General features: G+C 42.9%; 1 protein-coding gene across 1 annotated transcript in view; it reads right to left on the reverse strand.

Annotated features, from left to right (window-relative positions):
- Positions 1 to 1,918: 1,918 nt before the first annotated feature.
- LEKR1 (leucine, glutamate and lysine rich 1) overlaps positions 1,919 to 15,450 on the reverse strand; it is a 215,314-nt gene continuing 201,782 nt past the window's right edge. The window contains exon 13 of the mRNA XM_062178384.1: positions 1,919 to 2,332. Within this exon, the coding sequence (XP_062034368.1) occupies positions 1,919 to 2,332 (414 nt within the window). The remainder of the gene's footprint in view (positions 2,333 to 15,450) is intronic.

Here is a 15,450-nt window from a genome sequence, read left to right on the forward strand (position 1 = left end):
CTGAAAAGCTGACTAACATGCCATCGGGTCTACTATATCACACTCTCTTGTCAAATGCCATTACAAGGAACTTCAAAAACAAAAGCAAACATTCCAGTCTGTAACACAAGATGCCTCACTGAAACTAGTCTGCGAAATCAACAGACCTCATGTGTGTTTTGAGGTTCAAACACTGTAGTGGTAGGTTAGACCAATCCTTTGAAAGAGCGGAGATAAACTGGATTTTGTTCACTAATTTCAATTTTTTTTTTTTCACATGGGAAAGAGTCCCAAGTACCTTTGGATTTATTCATTAATAAGGTAGCCAAATTGGAGAAAACTTTATAGGTAGTATTTCATGTGATATTTTTCAAATTTTGGAGTAGAAAGGCTGAAGGTCCATCACGCAGTCAGTTGGAGGATTTAAGCCAAGTCAGTTTCTGAAGAAAAATATACTTCTGCTAGGCTGAGAAAAATAGACAAACTCTAGCCTAAAGCAAAGACTTGTGTTTTAAGAAACAGGAGGAGCCTGAATCTTTAAGAAAACTTAAATTGGCTGGTCTGGTTTCTAGTTTTACTTTTTTCACTCTGAAAATAGAAACATGTTAACCAGTTACCCACTTTCAGGGGTAATAAAATCTGAATCCCAAATTAGCTGAATGCGCCTTTTCTAAACTGCCTTGAATTAGTTCTCTTCCCAATGGCTTGAGAATGCAGGTTCAAATCAGAATCAAAATAAACTCAAAGTAGAAAATGTACTGTAACATGCGGGATCTTCAAAAAGTTCATGGAAAATACATTGTGAAAAAAATGCATAGATTTGAATTTTTTTGCATAAAAATAAACATCTTTTTTTTTTTTTTCATTCTGGTATTAACTGAAGGGAAGAGTAGCAGAGAGAGAAATGGAGAGATATACAGAGAGATCTTCCATCTGAGGGGTCACTCCCCCAGTGCTGGCAACAGCTGAGGCTGGGCCAGCCTGAAGCCAGGAGCTAGGAATTCTACCTAGGACCATCATCCACTGCCTCCCCACCACATCAGCAGGAAGCTGGGTTTGAAGCAGAGTAGAGAGGACTTGACCCAGGCATCCGACCTGGGATGCAGTGTCCTAAGCTGGAGCTCAGCCTCCCTGCTCAACTTCTGTTTTGTGATTCCACGAATTTTCTGAAGTCCCCTCATATTTTCATGGTCAGGCTGTTTCTAAAATACTTTTGATAATTTAAGAAGTAAATCACCTTTTCCTTGAATTGGAGTTACCATCTCTTTTTCTAGAAGGTTCTCAGCTTCTCAGGGAAGATTGTCTTCCAGAAAGTTATCTATTTTTACTTCTGACCTAGCCTAAAGAGAAATTACATGAACCAACCGGATTGTAGGGTTAAGAAAAGAATGCTTTGACAGTGCTAATGAGCTCCTGTGAATATTTGAACTAAGCATTTTGGAAATTATCTAATTAAATACTAAACTTTTTTTGCCCTACTTGGAACACTTGCTACATCTATTTAAGCTATTTAGCTCAACAAACAAAGGGAAAAAACCACCAACAGAACCAATGTGATCTATTTTTTGTGGAAATATACCTGCAAGAGAAAAAAAAAGGGGGTGTAGAAGGAAAAAAAAAGATGTTATGGGTAAAAAAAATTACCTATGATCTCTAAAGGGCATATTCATAGAACACTTCTAGACACATATGCTACATACATATAAAAATTGACCTCCTGGAAGACCAACAACTTCATTGTCTATTTCAAGTTCAGAGGCTTCTTGGAATATGTGGTTTCACAGTTTGCTGGCTTCTTACATTCTTTTGTTAAGTACATCCGCTGACATGCATTCCTAATCTGTGAACCTGCTTGATGTCTCATTCTCAGTTACAGGGAGTCTCCGCGCCCCCGGAGAGCACGCACCCCAGGCAGAGCTGCTCCTGACTCCCGGATCAGTCACTGTTGACTCAGCCTCTTCCGAAGCATGATCGCCAGCCTCCGTCTGGTCTCGTTCACTGAAGGTGACTGGCCCCTAGGAGGGTGTGTCTGGGGGAGAACAGGCAAGCCCGAGCTGCCGGCCCTCTTGGGCTTCTCCGAGGCTGGGGCAGGGGTGGGTTTGGACACTCCGTACAGGCTGGGGACGCGGGCTCCTTTTTCCGAGTTCAGTTTCGCAAGGCCTCTCTCTCGGTGGTTACTGACTGTCGCGGCGCAGGAGGTTAGACTGCCCTTGCCGAGCGAACACGGCGACAAAGGTAGACTGCCACTGAGCTTCCTGAGCTCCAGGAGCTGCTCTCTGGCTTGACTCAAAGCCTCCGTCAGTTCAAAGCGTTCTTCGCACTCTCTACGCACCGTCTCCTGAAGAAGCGTGTTCTGCAAAGAGAGAAGGGAAAAACTCACCCCAGGCTTTAAACAGCATCTGCAAGTGGATACTGAGGGCGATGGGAACTGAGAACTGAACAGGGAGCCAGAGGGCTGCACTCCTTGATCGTCCCTATGAGAACCTACACACAGACCGAGGCGCAGGGTGGGAAGCTGGAGACAGCTTGGAGAGCACCGGCTTCAACCCCTGCAGTTTGGACCAGAGAGGTTGAATGACCTGTCCAAGGTCACTCACTTGCAAGGTCACTACTTGGTGTAGTGGAGCTGGGATTAGAACCCAGGACTTCTAAATGTCCACTTCAGTAGGGTTTCAATTTCTCTGCCTCATGACTCGGATGGCATGTTCTGCACATGTGGTAGCTAATGGTTAATATTTATAGAATTTTTATACGGAAGTTACATTACAATTCATAAGACAAATAGGTAAAACTGCTTGAATTATAAGATGGAAGGAATAACACAATGTATCTGTAATAGCATTTAAACAATAAGATCAGTTATTGATAGGATCCCTTCTCAATGGAACTTAAATTTACTGATCATTTGCAATTTTGTAAGACAATATCCCCCAAATAAAGAACTCTACCTGCTTCCAACTGCATTCAGCAATTGGTCATCGACTCACCAGATGCCACAGTGGATACCGTCCCTGTCCCAAGAAGCTTGCACCTCCCAAGTTCGAACAGAACTGCTTTTTATGTTCCTAATTGAATCCCGACCCACAGGCAGAAGCTAGGGGGCTCAAGATAAGGAAGAATTTTTTTAACAGAGCCATCTAGAGGGCTCGTTGAGGTGCTGAATCCCAACTTGGCAGGGAGGTACCGGAGCACATTTAAGCTTCCAATGTGTGACTGGACCAGGGGACGGAAGGCCCCTGCAAACTCTGCGATCCTCCATTTCTAGCTGAGTTCCCCATCCTCCATCTATGAAGTTCATCAGAAGTACTTCAAGGCCACAGTAAGAATTGGGTCTTGGATCTCCCTAATCTCCCTAGTGTCCTGACATTCATGTCTGCAGCATGTTGAGAAAGAGGTAAAAAAGTAAACAGTTCCAAGTGGAATGCTATTTTAATTAGGAAACACAGTTAAAATGATCGTGCTGTAGGATTCACCAATGCAAAATGAATTTCCATCAGGTTGGCTTGTTTGTCAGAAGAGCCAGAGCATTCCCAAGCCTGACTCGGGGTGGAAAATATCCCCTGAAGGGATTACTGACTAATCTGCTGTCAGTGGAACTAAATTACACAGTGTCAGGGACAGTAGCTTCTTCCTGTATTTGAGTTTCTTCTGATTAGGGGCAGAATTCTATTCAATTCCAAATCAAAATGAAAGAATATGGAATAATTCCAGATTCACTAGTTGCATAGTAATTTTCTATAAAATAAGCAGCATGTGTGGCTCGAAGTCTGATCATTTACATATATTATTTATATGCATCGATGATCATATATTTTTTAAATTGTGGAATAATTCTATTTATCTTTGTCTTTTTTTTTTTTAGATTATTTATTTGAAAGGCAGAGAAATACAGAGAGAGAGAGCGAGAGACAGAGAGAGATATTCCATTTGCTGGTTCATTTCCCAAACAGTTGCAATGGCCAGGGCTGGGCCAGTCTGAAGCCAGGAGCCCGGTGCTTCTTCTGAGTCTCCCATGTGGGTGCAGAGGCCCACACACTTAGGCCAGCCTCTGCTGCCTTCCCAGGTACATCAACAGGGAGTTGGATCAGAGGTGGAGCAGCCAGGATTCAAACTGGCGCCCATATGGGATGCTGGCGTCACGGGCAGTGACTTTACCAGCTACAGCACAATGCTAGCCCCATTTTTTTTTTTTTTAAAGGAATTGAACAAAGATGCCATTTGTGATTTTATTGCATGGTTCACATTAACTCTACCTGAAATATCAGGACTTGTTGGAAACACAGGGGAGGTGGGGCAGAGAGAAAGATTAATAAGGAGCTATATTAGGGTTCACCCAATTAATTGCTGCCAACAATTATAATCGACAAAGAAAGGCACTGAAGCGCAGACTCTTTAAGTGCTGAGTGTAATCTAAAAATGGTAGTGCGCTGTGGCGCAGTGGGTTAAAGCTCTGGCCTGCAGCGTCGGTATCCCATATGGGCACCAGTTTGAGTCCCGGCTGCTCCACTTGTGATCCAGCTCCTTGCTAATGCACCTGGGAGGGCAGCAGAGGATGGCCCAAGTCCTTGGACCCCTACACCCATGTGGGAGACCCGGAAGAAGCTCCTGGCTTCATATCGGCGCAGCTCTGACCATTGCAGCCAATTGGGGAGTGAACCAGCGGATGGAAGACCTCTCTCTATGCCTCTCTTTCTCTCTCTGTGTAACTATGACTTTCAAATAAATAAAATAAATGGAGGCCGGAGCCATGGTGTAGTAGGTTAATCCTCTGCCTGTGGTGTACGGGCTCCAGTTCTAGTCCCGGCTGCTCCTCTTCCAATCCAACTCTCTGCTGTGGCCTGGGAAAGCAGTAGAAGATGGCCCAAGTCCTTAGGGGCCCCTGCACCTGCATGGGAGACTGGGAAGAAGCACCTGGCTCCTGGCTTCGGATCGGTGCAGCTCCAGCCATTGTGGCCATTTGGGGAGTGAACCAATGGAAGGAAGACCTTTCTCTCTGTTTCTCCCTCTCACTGTCTGTAACTCTACCTCTCAAATAAATAAAATCTTTTAAAAAAGTTAAAAAAAATAAAATTAGTTGTAAGACATTAAACCAGGTATGCAGGGACCATACTATTCCTTGGACAATGAAGCAATAAAAAACAGTGGGATGTTTTCATCTGATTTTGTCCAACTTTTCTAAACTCTATTATATAAACTTTCCTTTAAAAGGAAAAAAAAAGTATATCTTTTTTCTACTAGCAGAAAATGTGTAGATGTGATTAGATTAACTTGATTTCAATAAATTAGTATGAAAATACTCTTGGTTAAGAAAGCTATGAGAGGGGCTCGCATGGTTAAGCCACCAGCTGCAACACCAGTATTTCATGTGAGCACTTGTTCTAGGCTTGGCTGATCTGTTTCTGATCCAGCTCCATGATAATGCACCCGGTAATGCAGAAGATGGCTCAAGTGCTTGGGCCCCTGACACCCATTTGAGAGACCCAGATGGAGTTCCAGGCTCCTGGCTTTGGCCTGGCCCAGCATAAGTCATTGTAGCCATTTGGGGAGTAAACCAGCAGATCTAAGATTGCTCTTGCTCTCTCTCTCTCTCTCTCTCTCTGTAACTCTGCCTTCCAAATAAATAATCTTAAAAAAAGATAAGAAAAAGCTATAAGAGTTAATTTTATTTGCATATTTAAAACAAAAAAGGGATAGCAAAGAATAATGAGGTCAGCACACTGGTGACGTGAATAATAGATGCAGCAATATGAAGGATATAGTGATGAGGGGTGAGACGACAGAGCTTTCACTACAAGAAAAGAAAACCCAATCACTTCACAAGTGTGAAACTCAAGTCTTAAAGGAATAGTGCTCTAGAGAAACATCCATGGAGCAAGTTACTTAAAAGTCATTTTAGGCAAGTGACAATTTCCTAAAGGAGAAAATGAAAAGGCAGAGTGAACAATACATCCCTGCAGCGAGTGCATTGGGAGCCAAGAGCCTGCAGACTCCAAGTGGAACTTTGTACCCATGTTTTGCATCCAGTGAGGTCTGAAGCAGTCATGGCACAGTTCTCATGAACCCTAACTAGATATATTCCAGAGTGAGTGTATGGCCAGCTACTGCTGACTGTCTTCAGTTTGCAGCCCACTGCTCAGGAATATATCTGGTTAGGGCTGGTTCTTCTTCAAGGTTACTACCTTTCATGGCACAGGACTAATTTTCTTTCTTGTGTTATTTCCCAACCAGGGGGACCTCTGAACTGCAAACAGGATCCCAAGTCGGGGCTTCTATTTTTGTCTGTGCCAAAACACTATGAAATCTTGGATGAATCTGATAAATCTTTAGATCCTGGCCACCAGTACTTCCTAGTTTAAAACTGAAATTATAATTCTATTCAGCAGGAAGTTCAGATGTAATTTTTTCAATCAAAGGGTTAAAAACTGGAAATGAGACACATGCAAGTTGAGGGTTGCTATTTCAGAAGTGGAATGTGACAGGGCATGACAAGAGGACATGTGGATGTGGCTAAAGTCAGTAGACACATTAGTGAAAAATTCCATCAGACTTGAAAAGAATCACCCACTTGTGATTAGACTGTCTTCAGCAATTTAGCCAAGGGGAAAGTTGGGTTGTTGCAGCATTTTTATATCTGTTTTCATTGAACAACATGGAAAAATGTGTAAGGTGGAATGCATTCAATGATTGGAAATGGTAGGCAAACAGGAAAATAATCAGGGAAGCCGTATCAACAAACATGTCTTAGACAGCATTGTCTCTGGCTGTGTTTTAGTGTGGTAAATTAGTTATCATTGGATTGCAACTCAACTGGAAGTTGAAAAGGGAGGCAGGAGCCAGGTAAGAAGGGGCAGTGAGTGCGGACGCCTGGTGGGGAGAGAGGGAGAGGCACATCTGGGGTTGAAATGGGACTCAGGTGCGTGTGCCCAAGGGGAGGAAAGACCAGGACTGAGGAAGGGGGGAGTGATCATATTAGATCAAGAAGGAATTTGGCGACCCGTTAATACTAGAATTTTGACGTAATTCTGAGAACCATCTGCAGTCACTGGAAGTTTTATTTCCGGCAGGGCACTAGCAAGGAAGAGCCTTTTGCCGATTCTGTGGAAAATGGCCTGGAGTGGGGCAAGATAGGAGGCAGAGAGGACAGCAGGAGCCTAAAAGTTGCATGGTGGGGGCCCCTATTCCAATGGCTTTTGGTTAAGGTGATCTAGGTGAGGGAGAACTAGTGCTTCCGGATCCTTAGGCTTTTCCAGTTGGTAGTGAGCACTCCCTATTGAGATCTCTACAACATTTTCAGATAAAAAGCCACTTTGAATGGGCTTAAAATATGGCTTAATTGCACTCCCACAGACTAGGTAAATGTCAAAATGAAAATATAAGTTAGCTCACCATCTGTCTGAAATTTCTAATATTAAAAAATGGGCTATTTCTTCCACTCTGACATGTAAGAGTGGTTTATTTTTTGTGTTTGTTTTGACTTTCATCCTTAGAGACAGCTGGGTTGCTTTCAATTCCAAACACAGTGGAAGAAGCAAGAGAAGACTTGCTGAATAACTTGATGGTTCTGAAGGTGAGAATCTATTTACAATGGGAATCAGCTGCACTTGGCATAATTTGGGAGGAACGTGCCAGCAAGTCCTCAGTGCAGAATGAGCACAGATGGAAGACTTTGTTCACGCTCTACACCCAGTGAGGTCTGAACCAGTCATGGAAAGATAGCATTACGGTTTCCACCAACCCTGACTAGATAAATCCCAGGGTAAGTGGGTGGCCAGCCAGCTGGGTAGGGGGCTGAAGTGAAAGGAGATTCTATGGAAAAGGTGTGGAAACCAGAAAGATGCGTAGGAGTTAGCAAAGGATGCGCCCAGCTCCCATTCAAACGCTTCTGTTCAGCTCATCTGTTCAGTCCGAAATACTGCAGAAAAGCAGTGGAAATGGCCTTTCGCTAAGGCAGGAATGAGGATCTGGACAAATTTCCAATAAGATGGATGTCAGGCAGGTTGCTCTTAGAAGTATATTTCCTTGCTTGCAAACATAAGAAAACCAATGATAGGAGACACATCAAAACCAAGTTGTAGAGTCAGGGGCAATAATCCCCCAAACTGATATGATTCAAGAGTAGATTTGCAGGATGGGGAGGAAGAATCCATGAAGACATAGTATTCAGGATTACTTTTCTAAATCAACAATTCAACTTTAATTAAGATTTAATTAATATGAATTAAACACAACAAAACCAGTTTCTCAGTATTTCTGCTCATCCTGTCACTTTTCTGGCATCTCCCCTCCCACAGTGGAGGACCTCCCCACCCCCAGGTTAAATCCCTCTCTGTCCACTCCCGGAGGCTCAGGTTCTCACCATCCTCCCTGACAGCCAAGCCTACTTTCGTAGTTCATAGCCCCTAGAAGCTTTCCTGATCTGACCCCTTCTGGTGGGGCTAGATGTTAGAGAACCTCCCTTTATCCCCTTCCTTTCTGGAAGAGACACGGATGTCCTAATTCTACTTCGGATGTCCCCAAACGGAAAGCCACTTGTTTGGTAAGTTACTAACTGGTACGCAGGTTTCCCATTTTTATGGAGAAAGAGAAGGGTGGGCCATTTTCTCTAAATTGATATAATATACAAATATAATAAATGCATACCCTAAATCTACAAAAATCGCTCCAAATAAGTTGTGTTTGAAAATGTTATGTCTACTTAAAATTTAATATTAGAGTAGGCCGGTGCCGCGGCTCACTAGGATAATCCTCTGCCTTGCGGCGCCGGCACACCGGGTTCTAATCCCGGTCGGGGCACCGATCCTGTCCCGGTTGCCCCTCTTCCAGGCCAGCTCTCTGCTGTGGCCAGGGAGTGCAGTGGAGGATGGCCCAAGTCCTTGGACCCTGCACCCCATGGGAGACCAGGAGAAGCACCTGGCTCCTGCCATCGGATCAGTGCTGTGCGCCGGCCGCAGCGCGCTACCGCGGCGGCCATTGGAGGGTGAACCAACGGCAAAAGGAAGACCTTTCTCTCTGTCTCTCTCTCACTGTCCACTCTGCCTGTCAAAAATTAAAAAAAAAAATTAATATTAGAGTTAACATAAACTCCTGCCCATCTCCTACCCTTTAATGATAACCATGGTTAGTAGCTTGGAGGCAAATTCTTATTGACTTTTTTCTTGTCCTGTTTCTGTATCTGCAACCCTTTAGAGTTAACACATGTACTCTTTTTTTGTTTTGTTTTTAAACAAAAACAGGTCCAGGATGTCAAGAGATAGGCAGATGAATCAACATAAAAAATAAAAACAGCTGTTATAATGAAAGACAAGAGAATCTACAATCCTTTAGCCACAACTTTGACATCTAAAAAGCTTTGAAAATTTTTGTAATTCATTACTTTGCTGATAAAATCTGTCTGGGCTGACAGGAAGCTAATTACAGTCTTTATCCCACTCAATGTGAACATTCAGGTGTTTCACTGCAGAAATGTGAATGTCATTGCATGGGAGGGGCTGCCTTGGGTCTGAGGGGGTATATGCACTACATTCAGAATAACTGAAATTCCATACATATGGAAACCCAAAGTCTTCAGATAAGAGATCATGGACCTGTATAAGTTGCAAACTCCCTTCTCTAAAGACTTTGTTTCCTTAGACTTCTTGACAATATTCTCCTCTGGTTTTCTTCCCACTTCCCTAGAATGTTCTTTCTCTGTCACCTTTGCTAGATTTTCCTCCTCCTCTTCTCAGTCTCTAGAAGTCACAGTCCCTGTTCTCAACCCTCATCCCCGTGTGAGCTCACTCAGTTCCAGGGCTTAAGTATCCAGGGCACAGGAATGTCTCCAAAACTGTATTTGCAGCCAGCTTACTCTGTGGATACAGTGCCTATTTGAGATGTTGAATGTCTAATATACTTATGGCTAATAAGCATATTAACAAATCCCAAATCAAATTTTTGCTATTGTTCTTCAATTTCATTCCTATCTTAGTATTTCCCACCTTAGTAAGCAGTCCTTGCTCTTAGATTTGAGGAATAAATAGAAATGTACTAGGCATCTATTACTATAATCTTCTTTATCTTAATTTTTTTATTTCTCACAATTTAAAAAAAATCTCATTATGGTTCATATTCTGTTGTTTCTGTGCTATACTGACAGCTTTCCTGGTTTTCCTCTATGTCCTTCTGCCACCTTCTCCACAGCAGGGTCTTTAATACTGTATTCTGCTCCATTATTTTTAAATTTTAAAAATTAAAGTAATATGTCAAATACAGTTAAAATAATATTATAAAGCTTAAATGGAAAAGAGTATTCCTTCCTACTTGCAAGTCCTGCCTCCCAGGAACAACCATGTTCAGATTTTTTTTTTTTTTTTTTTTTGACAGGCAGAGTGGACAGTGAGAGAGAGAGAGAAAAGTCTTCCTTTTGCCGTTGGTTTACCCTCCAATGGCCGCCGCGGCTGGCGCGCTGCGGCTGGCGCACCGCACTGATCCCAAGGCAGGAGCCAGGTGCTTCTCCTGGTCTCCCATGGGGTGCAGGGCCCAAGGACTTGGGCCATCCTCCACTGCACTCCCGGGCCACAGCAGAGAGCTGGCCTGGAAGAGGGGCAACCGGGACAGAACCCGGCGCCCTGACCAGGACTAGAACCCGGTGTGCCGGCGCCGCAAGGCGAAGGATTAGCCTATTGAGCCGTGGCGCCGGCGCATGTTCAGATTTTTAAGCTAATGACTTCTGATGTTTATCTTCATATTTTTAAATAACATCAAAATATGGCTACCTCATAGGTTTCCAATTTTTAAAACTTACACATTTAAAATTCTTTAAATTTACATTTATTTTCACTTTATTTGAAAAGCAGGGACAGAAGAGAAAGACAGAAAGAGACATGAAAGACAGAGATTTTCCATGTGCTGATTCACTGCTCAAATGCCTTCAACAGTCAGGGCTGGGCCAGGCCAGGGGTTCAGAACTGAATCTGAGTTTCCCAGGTGGGTGGCAGGGACTCAAGTACCTCAGTCATCACCCAACACCTTCCAGGTGCACATTAGCAGGAAGCTGGATCAGAAGTTGAAGAGTCACTGCTCAAACCCATGTACTCCAGTATAGGCTATGGCTATGGCTATGGCTACGGCAAGGCTATGGCTCTCAACTGCTGTGCCAAATGCCTCCCCTACTTTTTTTATACATATTTATGGGTGCCATGTGTTGTTTCTACATTTGTATGCATGTCATAACATCTAAGCAGGAAAAACATCTCCTTAAATATTTAATATTTCCTTACAGTGAAAACATTCAAAATCCTTTCTTCTAGGGTTTTTTTTTTTTTTTTAAATTTATTTGACAGGTAGAGTTATAGACAGTGAGAAAGACAGAGAGAAAGGTCTTCCTTCCATTGGTTCACTCCCAAAATGGCTGCCACGGCCAGCGCTGCGCCGATCCGAAGCCAGGAGCCAGGTGCTTCCTCCTGGTCTCCCATGCGGGTGCAGGAGCCCAAGCACTTGGCCATCCTCCACTGCCTCCCTGAACCACAGCAGAGAGCTGGACTGGGAGAGGAGCAACCGGGACTAGAACCTAGTGCCCACACAGGATGCTGTGAGCCACAGCGCCGGCCCCTCTAGGTTTTTTATTTTGAGATACACAGTACTTTATCTATAGTCAGTCACCTTATTGTGCAATGAACACCAGAATATCTTACTCCTATCTAATGTAAATTAGTACCTGTTAATCGAAATTTCTGTATCCCTCCCTCCCCCTACTCTTCACAGCCTCTGGTAACCACCATTATACTTTTAACGTCTATTAGATCAACTCTTTTAGAGTCTACATATGAGTGAGATCATGCAGTTTCTGTGCTTACTTCACTTAACGTAATCACCTCCAGTTCCACCCGTGCTTTTGCAAATGACAGGATTTCATCCAGTTTTGTGGCTGAATAATTTTCCATTGTACACCCCATTTTCATTGTCTATTTATCAGTTGATGGATATGTAGGTTGTTTCCATTTTTTGGCTATTGTGAATAGTGCTATAGTAAGTATGGCAATGCAGATGTCTCTTTGACAGAATGATTTCATTTTTCACCCACTAGTAGGATTGCTGGGTCAAATGTAGTTATATTTTTAGCTTTTTGAAGAATCTTCACACTGTTTCCCATGATGGCTGTACTAATTTACATTACCTGTTTTTTAAATTTTGAACATGACCTATTGACTTCACAGAGTGGAAGATGAGGGTTTAGTTTCCTATACCAAATCCAAACAGATGCTTCTCCCCAACCCCCATAGGAAACTGATATTTTTATCACAATTTTTTAGCCAAATCTATAATGTTATGATTAAATATATAAATATTATGCACTCCTGAGCAATATGGAGTACTATACTTATATTTCACTTTTTTAAAAAAAGATTTATTTATTTTGAAAGTTTACGTTATAGAGAGAGTTATCTTCTATCCTCTGGTTCACTCCCAGATGGCTGAAATGGCCAGCACCAGACCAGGCCAAAACCAGGAGCCAGGAGCTTCATCCGGGTCTCCCACTTGGGTGGCAAGGGCCCAAATGCCTGGGTCATGTCCACTGCTTTTTCCCAGATGGTTAGCAGGGAGCTAACCAGTGCCCACGTGGGACACTGGCATCGTAGGCAGCAGCTGTTTACCCACTACACCACAGCACCAGCCCTCCGTTTCCTTTCTGGAGCAGGTTTCATCAGAGGCATCACCTCATTATTTATCTGCTTCGTTTTCTAGGGGTTGATTACAGATTTCACAGTAAACTCACAGAAGTGTAAATATCCTATCAACAGGTTCAAGCACTCCAGTTAGTCTATTCTGCTCCACTTCGTCCTTGGAGACACATTTCTAAGAACACTGTCCTGCTCAGCGCGCAGCTCTCTGTAGCACTGCTGCAGTCCCAGCACTTCTTCCTACCCTCATCTTGGGGAGTCCTTCCTCATCTCTCCTGTGTTGGAACCCTTATTCCCAGATTCCTGAATCTTCTTTCTTAGTTATCCCTTCATTATGGTGTGTTATGCCTCTAATAGCTTTCTGAGAAGGGCTGCAAGAAAAGTATCATTTTTGCAAAAATATCCTAATTTGATACTGAAAACTTAATCATTTGGTAGGATACACAATTCCGGGCTAGAAATAATCTTCTTTCAGATTTGTCTTCTATTTTCTACAGCTGCTGTAAGAATTCTCATGCTGTTTTGATTCCTGATCCTTTTCTTACGGGCTGGTCCTCTTTCCTTCCCCTCCCCCACCCAAGCTTTTAAGTACTTTGGTTTATTCTTAGGGTGTTGACATTTCATTCTAAAGTGCCTTGGTGGGGCACTTGCACCATGATGGGTGGTCATATCTCTTATGCTGGATACACTGTGGACCATTCAGTTCTTGGAGATATCCTTGAATCAGTTCCTGGATAGTTTCTTCCCCTACATTCTCTCTGTTGTTTCTTTCTGGAACTCCTACTACTGGGGTATCAGATTTCCTGCACCAATCCTCTGATTTTCTTCTCTCCATGGCTTTGCTTTTTGCTTCTGCTTTCTGGGAGATTTATCATTTAACCTAAATATTTTTTTTTTCATTTCAGCCTTTACATTTTAAAAATTCATTCTTGTTATTCTTTCATAGCCTCCTACTCATGTTTAATGGACACAATATCATCTGTTTTGATCTCAGGTTATTAACTCTATTTTTTCCTGAAGCTCTCTTTTGTTCCCTGTATGGTTTCGTGTTTGTTTTTTCTGTGTTTTTTTTTTTTTTTTTCTTATTTACCTGCTTATGGTTTTAGTCCTTCATACTTTTTTAAAAAAGACTCTTTTTTAAAAAAGAGTCTCCAGAATGTCAACACTCTGTGTTCCTGGATAGGGTTTATTGGCTGGTATGCTTCTGACTGTACAGTTTGGCCATGGATACAACCATTTCATTAGGATACCCCCCTGTAAATGTCCACAGGCGTCATCTTTCAAGGCAGTTCATTTCTCCAGAGAGGGTTTCCGGTCCTGGCTACTGATATATAAGCCTCCTACCGGTGTTCTGGGACACAAATGTGTGACAGGGACTGGGGGCGGGTCTCACCACTTAATACACAGATTTTCTCTGTGGTTCTTGCTTCATACTGTACTCTGTTTTCTTGTGTCCTCGGGTTTTGTGCCTCTCTCATGCAGTTTGCTAGCGAATGAACTTCTGGTAACCGGCCAAGATGCTAAGTAGAGGCTGCCTGGGGACTGGGGAGAGCCACTGAGGCGCTCTCTGTTCCTGTTACAAGCTTTCAAATAGTCCTGCCCTCAGCTCCACTCTGTCCCTCCCCTTCAGAAGTGTTTGAGGTCTGTGATTCCTGAGTTCCTCCTGTTCACATGGTTTGGCTCGCTCCTTTTTGGATCCCCCTAAACTCACCCCTGCAGGCATTAATTTTCAATATTCTGCTGAGTTCAGTTACCTCCTAGACACTTGCTTTCCGTTTTCCTAAACTTCGTTGATATATTTTTCATCTAGTGTTAATTCTTGTTCTCTTGATCCTTCTGGATGATTGCCACTTCATTTTTAAAAATTTTCTTGAAGATTTATTTGAAAGACAGAGAGGGAGAGACAGAGAGAAAGAGACCTTTCATCCACTGGTTGACTCACCAAGTGGCTGCAATGGCCAGGGCTGGGCCAAGCAAAGCCAGGAGCCTAGAAGTCCATCTGTATCTCCCACATGGGTGGCAGGGGCCCAACCACTCAGGCTATCTTCTGCTGTTTTCCCAGGTGCATTAGCAGGAAGTTGGATCCCAAGTGGAGCAGTGGTGACCAGAACTGGCACTCGAACGGGATGCCAGCCTTGATTATTGCCATTTTAGTGGAAATGGGATAAAGTAGATAGAAATGTATGTATTCAATTCTCCATGTGTAACCCAGAGCACTATTTTCTACTTTTGAGTATCTTTTATCTTCATTACATGGCTACTGGGACTATGGAATTTAAACCTTATATTCCCTTTCCCCCTTACTTATGGTCTTAAAACAACAAAAATACTGAACTCTTTGTCCTGGTTTTCCTGTGGTGGTTGTATGAAAGCAGTTTTTCTTTTCTTCCCTCCCTTCCTTCCTTCCTGCCTTCTCTCTATCTTTCTCCCTTCCCCATTCTCGCTCTCTCTTTTTAAATGTACCCCATTCTTCCTCTGAATCATAAGGCCTCTAACAGTGGAGCTACAAGGTCTTAACACAACTCACATGGAACTGGGGGACAGAAAACAGGCATTAGGAAGCAAGCACTGATTCATTTTAACTACTCGGTTTTAGTGATAATATGCTTTTCTCTAACATACTAACTTTCTCTTCTTTCTCCCTCTTTTTGTTCCATTTTCTTAAATGCATGTGTCTTTTCCCCAAGAAGAATTCTCAGAGGCTTCCTTGTTGACATTTACATTCCAATGCAGTTTTATTTTCCATTTTCTTTCTTCTTATTGACCTGTTGCCTTTTGTTGCCTGTCCTTGTGACCCTTGTTGTTTCTGTGTATT

This window comes from Lepus europaeus, chromosome 2 (assembly GCF_033115175.1).
Source record: "Lepus europaeus isolate LE1 chromosome 2, mLepTim1.pri, whole genome shotgun sequence".
Taxonomy (NCBI): domain Eukaryota; kingdom Metazoa; phylum Chordata; class Mammalia; order Lagomorpha; family Leporidae; genus Lepus; species Lepus europaeus.